This window comes from Strongylocentrotus purpuratus, unplaced genomic scaffold (genome assembly GCF_000002235.5).
Source record: "Strongylocentrotus purpuratus isolate Spur 01 unplaced genomic scaffold, Spur_5.0 spur5_scaffold_1, whole genome shotgun sequence".
NCBI lineage: Eukaryota > Metazoa > Echinodermata > Echinoidea > Camarodonta > Strongylocentrotidae > Strongylocentrotus > Strongylocentrotus purpuratus.
In genome coordinates, this window is record NW_022145594.1 from 23,956,685 (window position 1) to 23,972,697 (window position 16,013).

A 16,013-nucleotide genomic window follows, 5' to 3' on the forward strand; every position below is an offset into this window, starting at 1 on the left:
AAACCGACGGGGGATGAGTCTGGGAAGGAAAACCCTAGCGTGAAACCAGTAAGAGTTCTCCTCTTGCTTTATCAGTGAATTCATTCACAATGTCAATAGAGAAGGAAAACTCATGACAGCTTTTAGAACTAAACCATACTGTAGGAGTTGCAACCACAGATATTATAAGCAAATGAAAAACTATGATGGCACAACCTAACAACACTAGGGTTAAAGTCCCTAACACAACATGTCCTGGATCAGGCATCGATTCCTTAGAATCTCATGACGGTTTGCCCTCAAAGCCTTATGGAAGGGGTAAATCTGATGATGGTGTCTGTAAAGGACGACCATTTTTAAGATGTAGAAAGACAGTAATTGTATCAACTATGAATGTGAGAACTATTAGGGAGCAAAGAAATAGAGAAGAGCTATCAACCAATTTAACAGCGCAGAACATTGATATTTTGGGAGTACAAGAACATCGAATAGTACATAATGAGCCTATCAGATATGAGAAAGTTCTAAACAACATGCTTATAACATCATCTGCAAACAGAAGTTCAGCCGGAGCTGCAATAGGAGGTGTGGGATTAATACTAAGTCCCAGTGCATATGACTCCCTAGCTAGCATGAGATCACATTCTGACCGAATACTCGTCGCAAACTTTCAAGGAAACCCTGCAACTACAGTCATTACAACTTATTGCCCAACCAACGTAGTGAACGAGGATATCATTGAAGGACACTATGACAATTTAAGAAGAGCAATTGACTCCGTACCAGCACACAATGTTCTTCTTGTGGTTGGAGACTTCAATGCCAGAATTGGACCTGAGGATGCTAAATACACTTACCATGAAACAACCAACAGAAATGGAAAGTACTTAGTGGACATGGCAGTTGAAAAGAACCTAGTTATAGCAAGTGGTCAGTACTGTAAGAAGAAAGGGAAATTGTGGACCTATATTAGCCCATGTGGAAGTAAATGCCAACTGGATTATATACTAATAAGGAAAAAGTGGAGGAACAGCTTGAATAATGTCGAGGCGTATAGTACTTTTGCCAGTGTAGGATCCGACCATAGAATAGTATCTGCAAGAGTCCGTTTGAGCCTTCGAAAGAGCAAAACCTTGGCAAAAGGAAAACAGCACGATTGGAAACTTCTCAGCACTGACAACCACCTTCAGAAGCTATACAGCATTGAAGTCCGCAACAGGTTCCAGCCCCTAGAGAAGGAGGAAGAATCGGCTACCGAGAGGTATGAGCGATTCATAACAGCACATAAGGAGGTTACTGAGAAAGTTATCCCAGTGAAAAAGAAGACAAGAAAGTTGCATTTTCCCAACGATACACGTGTAATCAGTGCTAGAAATAAGATCAATAAAGCCTACATGGAGTACCAGAAAGATACAACTGATGAAAATCGGCAGATCTACAAGCAAGCCAAGCACAACCTTGAGGAAGCATACAATGTAGTTATAGAAGAAGATCTTGATAGTAAACTAAAAGATGTGGAGAGAGCGCATGCCAACAGTAAACATGGGCAGAGCTGGAGACTCATAAATGACATAACCGGAAGGAAAGCATCCCCGAAAGGGCAGTTAAAAGGAGACACACAGAAAGACAGGGTCATAAACTGGTTCAACCACTTCAAGAATCTTCTCGGAAGCCCTCCTGATATAGATGATGAGGATGAAGAAATTCTGCCTATACTAGAGAGTCTGAACATCAAGACAGGGCCATTTGATCGTAAAGAATATTCAAAGGCAATAAAGTCACTAGTAGAAGGGAAGAGCTTTGGGGAAGATGGCATACCACCAGAGGTTCTAAAAAGATGTGACCTGGATGAAATAATTCTGAGTTTCTGCAACAACGCACTGATCAATGAAGAAAAGCCCCACCAATGGTCCATACTGAACATTGTACCAATACCAAAGTCTGGAGACCTGAGCCAAGGAGGAAACTATCGAGGAATCAGTCTAAGCTCCATCGTGGCCAAAACTTTCAATAGATTGATTTTGAACAGGATCAGACCTGTACTTGATAGTCACCTGAGAACCAACCAAAATGGATTCAGAGTTGGAAGGACCACAGTGGGACATATTTTGGCACTTCGCAGGCTTATAGAAGGAGTAAAAGAAAATCAGCTCCCGGCTATTATCACATTTATTGACTTTCGCAAAGCCTTCGATACCATCCACAGAGGCAAGATGTTGAAGATCCTTACTGCATATGGCATACCGGAACAACTGGTGAATGCTATTGGCAAGATGTACGAAGACACCAAAGCAAAAGTAATATCACCTGATGGAGAGACTGACCTCTTTGAAATCATGGCTGGTGTGCTTCAAGGTGACACGCTTGCACCTTACCTATTTGTAATAGTCCTCGATTATGCCTTGCGAGCAGCTATAGACGGCCATGAAGAAGAACTTGGATTCCAACTAGAAAGAAGGAGAAGTAGGAGAGTTGGTCCGGAAATCATAACAGACCTAGATTTCGCTGATGACATAGCCCTGCTATCTGAGGAATTAGAGCAAGCCCAAAAACTGCTGAGCAGGGTGGAGACATCGGTAGGCAAGGTCGGGCTCCGGATGAATTCAGGCAAAACCAAGTTCATGTCATTCAATCACAGGGGGATCATCACTATAAAAACAAATGATGAAATTCAGTTGGAGAATGTACCTGATTTCAAGTACCTGGGAGCATTGATGGTGAGCACAGAAAAAGATGTGAAAGCTCGTAAGTCAGCAGCATGGAGAGCGTGTAGCAAGCTTGGAAGAATCTGGAAATCTTCTCTTCCTAGGCAGTTCAAACAACGTTTGTTTGTTGCTACAGTTGAATCTGTGCTTCTATACGGCTGCGAAGCATGGGCAGTTACAACAAAGCTGGCAAAAGAATTAGATGGTTGCTACACCAGACTTCTTAGGACAGCATTCAACGTGCACTGGAACCAGCATATGACCAATAAAGAGCTGTACGGGAAGGATCTACCAAAAGTATCAGAAAAGATCAAAAAAAGAAGACTACGTTTTGCAGGACACAGCTGTAGGAACATCAATGAACCAATATCTCAGCTTATACTCTGGAAGCCTAAACACGGGAAGAGGAAACCTGGAAGACCTCATCTTACTTATACAGACCTACTCAAGAAGGATACGGGACTTGAACTGTCAGAGATAAAAGCAGCCATGCTGGACAGGAATGTGTGGATGGCCATCACAGCTCGGGCAGTTGACCCGACTTAAGCAAGTAAGCATACAGGTTTATGTTTGTATGTGTGTCATTATGTCGTTTGTCAGATTGTTTTACCTCACTTTCATTTAATTTAATTTTGCAAGTTGATTTTCTTTTTCCGGGGGGGGGGGTCCACTCAAAGGATAATTGCTATCATTTATTCTGTACCAGCTCGTGTTGAAGAGCACTGAAGCTAGTCTCTTAATATTAACTATCTCCAAAAAGCAGGAAGAGAAGCTGGACCAGAACACTCTCATAGAATAGAGGGTTCTCAACAGCTATTCGGGATAGGTAGTATATCTGCAACGCTAGGGTCGTCAGAAAGACAAACCAAGTCACGAGAGACTACTGCAGACACTGATCAACCACTTGCACACGACCAGTCCGGCAAGAACCACGGAGATGTGGCGAATGAATGCACAGACCAACTTTCTGAAGAGGTATCAAACCACACCACTGATGGTGTACATGGCTCATCCGATGATATGCTCTATGGTGAGAAACTTACCAACTGTACACTAAGAATTAAATAAAAAGTTATCATTAGACAATACTGGAATAAGGATTATCAAATAGTATAAAGAAGATATGCCTTTCATTTAAATGATCGGTTTTCGACAGGAAACGCTTAAATAAGTTCCAACACATACATGTTATGATATCCTCAAAACGCGTTGGTATGGTAAGATCTGTGAATCTACTTTGACAAAATTCATTATGAGGTGGGTGTTCTGGTCACATTTGTTGATATTAGCCCAAATTAGGGGAAAATAGAATAACATTTTAAGATTTGTATCAAATAACACCGATGTCAATATTTGTACTTTCTGTCACTACAAAAAGGAGGAGCAACTGGACCTGAAGACCCTCAGGGAGAAGTTGAAGCGGAAGGGTCTTTAGGAGGACAGACAAAGACACGGACGACTACTTCAACCAGTGATCAACCTCCTGAAGAGGACAAGTCCTTCAAGAACCACAGGGAGGAAGTGAGTGAAGGAACGGACCAAAATCCTCAAGAATCACCAACAAACAGTTTCGAAGATGATTTACAAGAAACGTCTATAGATGTATCTTCTACCAAGCCGTTTGACGAGGGATGTGACACAATGGATGACAGGGATGTAGAATATGTCACCATTAACTATAGCGACTTGCTTTCTAATCTTGCCGTGACCGAGACATCTTCAGATAATCTATTGATTCTTTTCTTCCTGAAATTAATCATTGATGTTCCTCAAAAAGCATTTGGTTGATAAACCTGTACAGACACTCTAAATTGTGACCGCATACATATTTTCTACAACTGTATACGTCTATGAAACTTGCTAATACCCAAATAACTTTAAGAACACTTGGAAGTATATTGACAGGTCAATCACTATGACTACATCGAGATATATTCTGCATCTTGCATAATAATGGCTATGGAACCATTAAGATTTCTATACAGTCTCTATTATCAAGAAAAGTGTTTGATATATTAACAGGATGTTTCTTTTTAGACACCAATATTACGTATAGCCATTAATAAAAGAAAACAAAAATACATAACTATGTTTTACATACTGAGAGTCAAATCTATAAATCGTAAAGTCAACATACTGTCCGAGCCTGTACGCCTGAGTCCTCGCAATGACGGCGGCTATGAAGTTCGAAGTGTCAGATATAAAGTTATGCAAAGGACTTTATCAAATGAACGTCAAGAAATAAAATGCTCCTAAGGATATTTTCTTGTTTGGCTTGATTATGTATATTTAATTCGGCGTTAGACCTGCAAAATCAATATGAATGCCTAGCATAAACAATGTGCATTATGTTCATCGTCTGTTATCAGCACATTTTGCATTAGCATAATCATTGCTTTGGACATTTATAAGTGGAATCTAATGTATAATTTCAATATAAAGGCATTGCATCAACACAACAGATGTCGAATTAAACAGAAACAGTATCAAATTTGTCAACCGCATCTCTTAGGAGTCTTCTTTTCAAATATAAGCCACGCACTACGTGTATATTCATGTCGTGGTCATGTGGTTTAGGGCGCTTGACTTGGAGATGCGAAGGTCGAGGGTTCGAATCCCGACTCGGCACTAATATCCTTTGGCAAGATATAAACCTGCACTTGCTACTCTCCACCCAGGTGTTAAATGGGTACCCGGTAGGATGCGACCGTCCTTGTTGGTCAAACAGTTTTTGAGCGTCATGTAACGCCTTCCTGGAATGCTCCCCAGGGAGTGGAGATTATGCACACGTTGTGTGCGGGCAAGCACTGAATCCAATGACCGGGGTAATAGTATATTTGTAAAGCGCTTAGAGACATTTGTATTAAGCGCTATATAAATATTAAATATTATTATTATTATTATTATTATTATTACAAAGAGAACTAACTCTATGTAGACAACAAAGTTTTAATTTATTGAATATTAAACACTTTTTTTATGCTAAAGAGTTTGATAGAAAAAAAAGCTCATAATACATCAAAGTTTCTCAATGTATATGGTTCTTACTGTTTCCCACTGTAAATATATTTATTTTATGTCGAATCGAGATATGAACATGTTAGAATGAATGCATTGAATATCAAATGATCCCCGTACGCTACAAGAGTTTGCTTGAAAGGAGCTCATAAAACACGGAAGCTTCTCAATTTGTATTGGTCTTACTGTTTTGCATTATATATATTTTTTTTATATCACATGTACATTTTGATATGAATTTGATATGAATGTGTTTACCCTAAATAGTCTTTATGTGTCAAATTTGATTTAGTCTCCGAGGAGAGATTGTATCACATGCATATGCTAACCGCACCGATATGTTTGGGGAGAAACAGGTTGAAAACCATTATTTTCCCCATGTTTCGTTACAAATCATGGTTGTAGAATCGTAACTTAGTCCATGCATACTGTTACCGTGATTATATATTTCAATTCTTCTCATGTTATAAGTATGTTTTACGTTCCTTACTTTGTAAGGACAATCTAAGTACCATATCTTTAGAACAGACATACCGTTACAACCAAGAACCTTTTAGAATATAGGGACTGACATGTAACCAAAGAACAAAACAATTCTCATAGGAGAATGCGTATAATGACTTACCTATATATCATTGGTATTACAAACATTAATTATTTTCAGTATATGTACATGGTTTATCTTTGTGATCCATTACGAGTAATGGATATTTGATGAAAAGTATATGTTATACCTTTTACTGTGTTACGTTAGTAGTGTACGTCTATACCTTACAATGTTGTAACATTAAAAATCATGCTACGTTTTACCACAGCATATCTTAAAGGTAAAGACCAGTGTTGGAAACGCCCCAGTTTCAAAAAATGAAATGGAAGCTCTCATTACCAATCATGTGAAAGAATATGTTTTGACTAATACATGATGATAAAAAATTTCCCGGGAAACCGCCTACTAATTCATATATTTGGTAAATTTGTTTCTCTTATGGTCTGTTAGAGATATAGGGTAGTCCCATATACATCTTTCTGTGTATAGTGCTTGTAACTTTACGAAGAATGGGCCAAATTTATTATCATTTTGATGATTCCAGAAATTTGCAGATGCTAGATGCTAGATGATCAACCTTTTCTGATCGATTCCACAACTTTTCTTTCAAAATGCAATCGCATGACCAGAACTGGCCTTTACCTTTAATTTGTACTTTAACCCCAAACCTTTACAAAATTAAAACAAAATGTACAATATAATATTGCAATATGATCTAAGAAATTTAATGGAAAATAATAAAGTATCTTTTAACGTCATTTCCAATCGAATTCTCGTTCTAATGTTAAAGATATCCCGTATGTGTTGACAGAGACTGCTGATTCTATGAAAACATCTGAACTGGGTTATTCAAATTGAACAAGTAAAGATATATACAGCTATTGAGTACAACTTGGTAAAACAGTTTAAGAATAAAGGCAAACTATTTTCATTATTCATGCAAAGGGGTTTGGTTATATTTCAGAATTCAATATAATGGTAAGATAATGACACAATGGAGCAAAGTATAAGAGGGAAGGAAAACCGAGAATACGAATATCCGATGAAGAAAGTAATAGAGAGAGGTATATGGAGAGAGAAAGAAGAGAGAGAGAGAGAGAGAGAAAGAAGAGAGAGAGAGAGAGAGAGAGAAAGAGAGAGGAAAAAAGGGAACCTTAGAGGGGTTTTCCCCCAAATGGTACTTGTGAATGCCAACACAACCCTGTAACAAGCAATTTTCCCTCTATAGAATCTGTGACAAGGCAAACAACCGAGATAAAGAAATAGCGTTTCCTTTCAATTCAATGTTCTCCACTATGCTTTAATCAATGACACTACCTCCTGCAGCTCATAAACATAGTGGGCCGAATTCACAAAGCAAGGTTTGAGCTCAGACCAAGGTTTGAGCTCAAACCTCCTTTTGTTTCGCCAAACCTCCTTTTGTTCTTTACAAACCAGGTTTGTAAAAAAACGCGTAAAACGCGTCATATGACGTACGAAAACTAAGGTTTGTCGACAAACCTTCTTTGTGAATTCGGGCCAATAAATATAAAGGCTAAATGAGAAGGAAAAGGGAGAGGTAGAGGGAGAAAGAAAGAGACAGCGTGCGCTCGAATTTGGTATGACGTGTCAGGGTGCGTTCAATCGACACTTTTTCAACCTTTGGAATCACGGTTTTTAAAGACGTTTAGTTTTTAATTACGGTTGCGTTCAGGCGATTTTTCGTCGGTCATAAAAAAACAAACGTTTTTAAAACGCAAACATGAAACGCTGAAGAAGATGCGTTTTGTATCGTGATTCTGCAGAATCACGGTCGCTTGAACGAACGGAGATCTCAATCATGATTCTATGACGTCTTTATCGTGGCCTGTTCCGGTTTGACCGACAGTCGACCGTAAACACAGACGGAAAGCACGCGGCGAAAATGAACTATGACTGAGCAGTGGCTGGGCTTGAAATGAGCGAGAATCAGCGTTGATGAAAAATCGCTTGAACGCTCTCCCCAACTAACATTGTTTTTTAACTGCGTTTTGATTTGTGATTCATATTTGTGATTCTACCTTTTAAAAAAATTATCTTGAACGCACCGTAGGACGTGGTAGGAGACATGAAAGAAGGGATAATAATATGAGAACAAAGGTACGTAGAGATCACCCAACATTTTGACAAGTCAATATATTTTTAAAGATATCGATAACGATTATAATTATATCGTTTTATGGTTTATTTATTGCCTATATATAATCATAACTAATATATCAAACCAGGGTGTCGCTAAGTGACGCTTTGGATTATGAATCCACCGTATTCCCCCGCTTGACATATACTTCCTATCCAATCAAGTTCAAATTCAATAAAGAAATTTAATGAAAAAAATATAAGTATTGCCATCGAAGCACTTCGAGAGTTGCTACCCGGGATTTCCTGTAGTGTAAGGGTAATGCTCAAGACATCTGAACAATATCAGATTCGCCCTGCTCGACGATGATTCTACAAAGTTTGGTTAGAACCAGCACTGGCGTACTGATGGAGGGGGGGGGGCAGTTGATCCCAAAATAAAAATTCAAACTTGGTTTATTTCTGATTCGATACCAGTGCTGCTGTAATGACATGATTTTCCGGGGGGGGGGGGGGGGTTCTCACTTTTGCCCATTATGCCAGAGGCGGCACTCCCGGTGGTACCCCCAATACACTTTGCCTATGACAGGGAATTGATGATTTGCTGAAAAATATGGCTGCCATTAATCATGGGCGTTGGTCGCTACATGGTTACGTCGTGCAAACAAAATAGCACATGGCTGTAAACCTAGAAAAACGTGGCAAATTATATCAGCCGCTTGTATTGCAAGGGGGAGGGCAAAGCGTTAAATCACAATGCTGGCATAAAGTATTCTGCGAAAGAGCTCAGCGTAAAAATGTATTTATGCATATTAAGACTTAACTTGAACCAATGAATGACATGACAATAACTTGGTGGACTGCTTTCGTAACTTGGTTAAGAATTATCCATAGAAAACTGTGACATATCATATTATTGTCATGTTGTTGTGATTTAATGAGAAATTAATAGGCTTCTTTGGTAATATGACGGTGACTTGATGAAGATACCATAGAGTCAGATTTAAAACATGTCCCCTCTCCAATGTGTTGATGGTAATTGTGTCTGACTTCAATGCCTAAGAATGATTGAAACCTCAGGCATAGCCATTGTCTATACAATGCGGTTAAATATGATCAATATGCTCAAACATTGAAATAATTGACGGAAACCAGCGTGGAACATCGTGTTTCCACCATTAACATGGTGATAATTCAAGTGAATGTAAGCGGTTGGCAGATTATGTGATTAAAATATTACAGTTGTGTCATACCCCAAGACCAAGGTCGGTTGATCATTATTTGAAATCAATCATCCCTTTTCCCTTTTGTGGATGATACGTGCCTTTAGATAAAGAAGTTCCTTCACCCAGTAAAAACTAGACTTACATTAGGGGCGTTCACACATATATAAAAAAAAGTGAGATTAAAAATCGATTTGGTCCATCGCGATCCAAACATGTTTTTGCGTGTGTGGACAGAATAATCTTCGCGACTCGCATCGCAATCAAATTCGCAGTAAGTCTTGCGATTCTTGAAAATATGATCGCGATAGTTTTCCGGGCGCTGAGTGTGTGAATGGTAATGAGAATCAACAATCGATTCATTTAATCCCAGGATTCCAAGCGCGCATACATCGTTGAGATTCTCGCATGCGCAGTTCAGACGTTCTTGCCGTCGAAATTTGTTTTGCGCTGTGTGTGAACGGTCACCAGAAAAAAGACGATCTTTGCATCGCGATCCAAATCGCACGAACTGTTAGGTGTGAACGGGCCTAATGTTACATGCTTACATAGAACATATACGACAAATCTCTACACTATTGAGTGTGTAACGTGTTTGTTCGCGTATTCAGGGCTAAATCTGTACAAAGATGGCTACTTCCAGCTCGGGGATTAGGAAAGGGAAGGATACATTACGACGGGAAATCTTGTCGTACAAACCAGGCAAGGCTGTGCCTCGTGATGAAGTGGTGTTTCCTGATAAGCTTGTCATTGGTATGGTTGAGCTGCATGGGCATACGGTCGGCATAGTCCCTGCCCTGAGAAGCGCTATTCATGGGAACGTATGTAAACGTCGAACATCTACTAATCGTGAGAAGTATCAGGAGGATCATCTGACGGATTCTATATCTGTCATCACATCAGATTTCTTTGGTTTGTATATTGAAAACGAATGCAATGTTGTTTGTGTTTGTGTTTGTTGTAATTCAAATCAAACTACGCCTCCATTTTGAACATGTATCTTTTTAGGGATGAAATCTACTTACTTTACCATATAAGGTATGTTTTTTGTAAAATGTATTAATTTATTTATTTATTTAAACATATTTCATCATGTTAACAAAATTATAAATCACTGGTTTACATCGTGGTCATGCATATCAAAAGCTTTCACTAAAATATGTTAAAAAAATAATCATAGGGTAGGTGTGGGGAATTGGAGACCCTTAAGCACATTTGAATAATTTACATAAACATGAAAAATGTTACGAATTCAGAAAGTTTTGTATTCTCTTCTGTAACTTCTTCTCTTTATTTAGTAACAAAATTGCGGTCATGATGTAACTGATTAATAAGATAACAATGATTAATGACGTCATCCCCAAAGGTCTCTCATTACCTACATATGTAGATAAAAAGTGACAGTAACAAATCAAGAAATGTTAAATATAATTTGAATGAAAATGGGATTGTTATAGTTAGTACAAACATTTTTTGAAAGAGATATATGCAGCCAATGAACTTACTGTAATCTTGAAACGATTTTAAAACAATGTGGCCCAAAATATTTCTGTACATGGACAATTAACCAACCAGCATCGGTTCATTGACTGTCCTCGGCATACTCGACATTCACTACAAACGACCCCCATCTTGGACCTGGTGTCCCCCATTGCCTACACACATTTCCATAATAATTCCACATTTATAATGTGCATTGCAACACCCATTCACAACACATAATGGTCATAAATTTTCTGTGATAGTTGGTGCACTTTATAAACTTCCTTTTAAAACTACTTTTTAAGAGCCACCCCTAAATATCTGCATACACTACAACATTCAGTGACAATTGTGTTTTTATATCAGAGCAAAATGTTACGATCAAAATTGGTTACCTTGGTCAATGTTGCTAATTTTCTCGGAGAAAGAACGCATTGTAGTCTTCGAAATGAATTGGATTAAATGCAGTAGTGTTGTTAAAGGCTACAAATGGCGCTATAGCAATATTGGAGCAAACACGGACATACAGGGATGGGTTCAAGCTTGGTAGTCTCCAATTCCCTACGGTCTCCGATTCCCTACACCTACCCTACATATAAATGCAGAATTGTTAAAATACTCATGAAGTCATGATACAAATATTTAGCGACCACACTCTCGAGTAGAAACCAAATAGAAATTACATGATATTTACTTGAATATGAAGAGCTTGATTCCAAAAGGAGCTAAATCCATATTTTTATCAAAATTGAGTTTCTTGTCTTAAAATAATGATTTCCTACATGGGGACAAAATGCACTATATCACATGAGAAAATTTCATCAGGAAGTATGAAAAACTTTAAGTACAATATCATGTTTCATTCCCAAAGGAGCTAAATCCACTCTGGGTACTTCTGAGTAAATCACCTTTTTTTATTTCTCCACTTTCCCTTTAGCCGTATACCTTCTTGTTGTTTTATATGTTAAAGATATCGCCCTGGACCAATAATATATAATATGAAAAAAGTCTACCAGTTATTTTTGATTTTTATCAAATATTTAGATTTTTGGGATTTAGCTCCATTTGGAATGAAACATGGATTTAGCTCATTTTGGAATTGAACGGATGTAGCTCCTTTTGGAATGAAACTGTGATATGTTGTTTACCTTCTTTTCTAAAAGTGTTTTTAGTTGTGATTTCACTATTATTATTTTTTTTTTAAAGGATTGCTGCTAAACGTGAATAAAATTGCAATGACTGTATTGAGAAAATATGTTATTTTTGTTTAGGTACACTAACATGTTTCATTCCAAAAGGAGCTAAATCCACGAAAATAAAAAATCTAAAAATTTAGTAAAAAATGAAAAATCTGGAAAAAATGATATATTTTCGTCTCTGACACCTTTAACATATATACCAACGTGAAGCTATTTAGCTCAAGGGAAAGTGGAGAAATAAAAATAGCGATTTACTCAGAAGTATCCAAAGTAGATTTAGCTTCTTTTGGAATGAAACTCTTCATATATAAAAATCAATACATTGTATGAGGAAATTATGACTAAGTATTACTGAACCAACGGAATGTCTTTTGCCCCAAAGAAATTAGCAGTGTGAAGAGTATATGAACACTCTAATTAATGATTATCACACGATAATGGTTTCAATTAAGGAAAATTAAATCAAATGAAAGAATTTGTTGGTATTTCTTCCCCTCATCATTAGCAGTGGTCACAACAAAGTAATTGTATAGCCCAATACTAATCAAACGGTAATATGTGTTTTTTGTATTCTTTCCTTTTTTCTATTAATATCAGAAATACATTATTGAAAAAATGTATGTCTTCTGTTACCTCGAAAGTTCAAGAAATATTTGTATCTTCAGTTGTAAATTGTATTTATATTATAAATGTAAATTACGTTGAATATATGGTTGTTAATTTGTTACAAATGAAATTCAATGAAATCCCTGTGGATGGAAAAGTATGGATTTTCTTTTTCTCCAAACATCCTAATTCGTTGATTTTTAATTTTTCTTTTCTTTTCTTTGTTTTGTGTTTCTATTACTGATTTTGCTATTGTTATATTACTACCTGCTCAAATTCCTAAAATATCTTCATATGACATTATACTTATACCACTACTTACATTCATTCATAAATTATTTTCTAGCGGGTACAATAGAACTGCAAGTATTTATTTTATTTTGGCTCCGTGTTGAGATTAAGATTCAACGACTTTCTCACAATTTAAGATATACAATCATTATTTTAAATATGTTGGTTATCACAACATACATTTTATGGAGGCTAAATGTACAATCCACAAATGCATAATGTACGAAATTTGTTCTCAATTACAGTCGAACCGTCTCAATTTGAAGAAATTGTACAAGACCTTGCTGGTAAGGTGGGGTGTATGGCGCTGATAGTGAAGTAAGTAATATCTTTTCCCTTTCCCATATTCACACGTGCCATGTATATATAAAGCCTCCATATATATATATATATATATATATTTTTTTTTTTTTTTTTTTTACTTCTTTTGAGGCACTTTATGATGAGTTTAAAGCACAATTTGTTTAGTGCTACACCTTATCACAGACACTGATAACACGTAGGGTCATGAATCCCAGATTTAACATTGTTAAACGATGCCGTTAATGGACAATATTCCATAAACAATATTTAAAAAAATTAAAAAAAATTAAAATGTATTAATCTATAATAGTTTATACTGCTTGTTCGACCTGGCAACGACAGACATATATAATTATGAGGCTCAAGCCTCGGCGGGAAAGGCACGGGGATCTGGAGCGGCTTGGTACATTCTCGCATCTTTGGTCTTTCTGGGAGTAGGCAAGCGAAACATTTGATGCACGCTGACGATGGTCTAGTATTAAATTTATACTGGATATCTCGCTCAACAGGCCTAGCTCTTATAATATCCCCATTTTCCCTCTCAGTTGAATCAAGCGATATTAAATAATTTCATGATATATTGAAAAAGATGTACTTTTTAGTTTAAAATATGAACTTCGATAATTGCATTAGATATTAACGAAAGAGGACATTCTATCCACATCCGCAAGCTTAATGGGATATGAATGGTTGTGAGTTTAACCTTTTTCCAGAATTACCATAGATAGAATATGCCTAATTTCTCTACAGTACTATAAGGAATTTTAAGATTACACATGACATTACATTGTAATAACAATTACCTTTACTAGTACTAGTACAGAAAATGTACAGGCTGCTTCCGAACTTTGATAACAAGATTACATATATTAGTCTCAGCTGAAAAAGCTTCAAGCTAAATACATTTTGTCCCTGTGAAAGGGTCGGCAAAATCGGTCCTGCTCTGCCCCTTCATTACATTAAAACACAAATAAGAAATATTCTATCTATTAAAATTCAAGGTGGCTTATTCACCGGTTGTAATAAGAATAGATTTAGAAAAGATTAAACTGGGTTTTAGACAACTTAAAACTTAAACATATTCTGCATCATGAATAGTAGAACCAAGTGTTGGGGGGGGGGGGGATAGCAAATTTAAATTACATGTTCCTATCATTAAACGTGTAATCACCACCACGTGAATAATAATGGTAATGAATAGATATATTTTTTCAATTTATCTTCAGCCCGATTTATGTTTCAGATTACACAACAGGGATGAGGACAATAAAGTCGATAACTGGTGAGTTTGCTCCCAATCCTTAATGCTTGGTAGGAAAATAAATTGAAGACATAAGAAGGAACATCTATAAACGATTTTTAATGACATTGTTGATACACACCAATCCAACGAATTAATTAAAAACAATTATCAAATGAAGAAATGAAGAAATTAATGAAATTAACAGCCAGGTTATTTTAAGGCATGACACTTTTGTATATGAAGGTTGGTAAATTGTGTTGACAAATATGATGATTTGTGTTATTGGCACTGCAAGCAAATGGAAAGGCATCTAACGATAATGAAAACTGCTACAAACTTTTTGTTCATCAGTAATGACTATAGCAATAAACGTGCGAGGAACATAAATTATTCATTTTAATTTAAATGCACACTTATACAGGTAACATGATTCTGAAATCAAGGCATATGTTAATTTTTCTATAATAATCAATTGTTTCATATTACCAGGCCCTTCATTATCATCATGGCGTTGGTATCGTAGACCCTAACATGCGTTTCCTTCATTAAACCAATATAACATTTGTATGAGCTTAACATAAACTAACCCCCTAACATATTAGTAGGTGCTTAATTATCAATTTCCTTTGCTGGGGATTAAGCTTGTTAATTTTGAGCCGAGACATGGGATTTTATTCGAATTAAACACAAAAGTGTATGTCAATATTGGAAACACAAGCAGAAGAAGGAGGCATTGCAGATTCTCTCTATTATTTTATTTCAAAATATAACTCCATCTTCCTTAAAAGAATACAGAATAGGTGACATATATTTGGTACATAGAAGTCATAACATCAACATGATTTTGGACGTTATTTTGATTAAACTCATTGAATATGTTTCGATTGAATAGGTCACGTCCCTATCTGTACCATACTTTCTACTGGCAGACGTGAAGCCATCGACAAAGCGAAAGATGAATTAAAGCGTTACGGGATCACTGATATCTACGAATTACCTTACCCTGACCATTCCAATCTCTCAAATGAAGATCATTTGCAGTATCTCGACCTTCTACATGGATGCCTCCAAGAGGGTGACAGAGTATTAGCAAACGATGGTCTGGAAAATACGTGCACGAATACAAGGTGTACGCTGCTCTATAATGAAGCAAAGAAAGAGGCGAAAGAAGCAAATCAGAAGATAATTAAAGAAATTGAAGAGCGAAAACAGGAAAAGAGGTCACTACGAAACGAAATTAAGGAGCTGGAACGGGAATGTGAAGAATCCTTTGCCAGTTATGAGGGCCTTGTCAACGACCACGCAATACTTAAAAACGAG

The 16,013-nt window shown here is 36.9% G+C and overlaps 1 protein-coding gene across 1 annotated transcript; it reads left to right on the forward strand.

Annotated features, from left to right (window-relative positions):
* The first annotated feature begins 512 nt into the window (after positions 1-512).
* Positions 513-4,472, forward strand: LOC115921289. Its single transcript, XM_030978626.1, has 3 exons — positions 513-3,188; positions 3,498-3,714; positions 4,066-4,472. Exons 1-3 carry the CDS (start codon positions 513-515, stop codon positions 4,470-4,472), a joined length of 3,300 nt encoding a protein of 1,099 aa, XP_030834486.1.
* Positions 4,473-16,013: the final 11,541 nt, after the last annotated feature.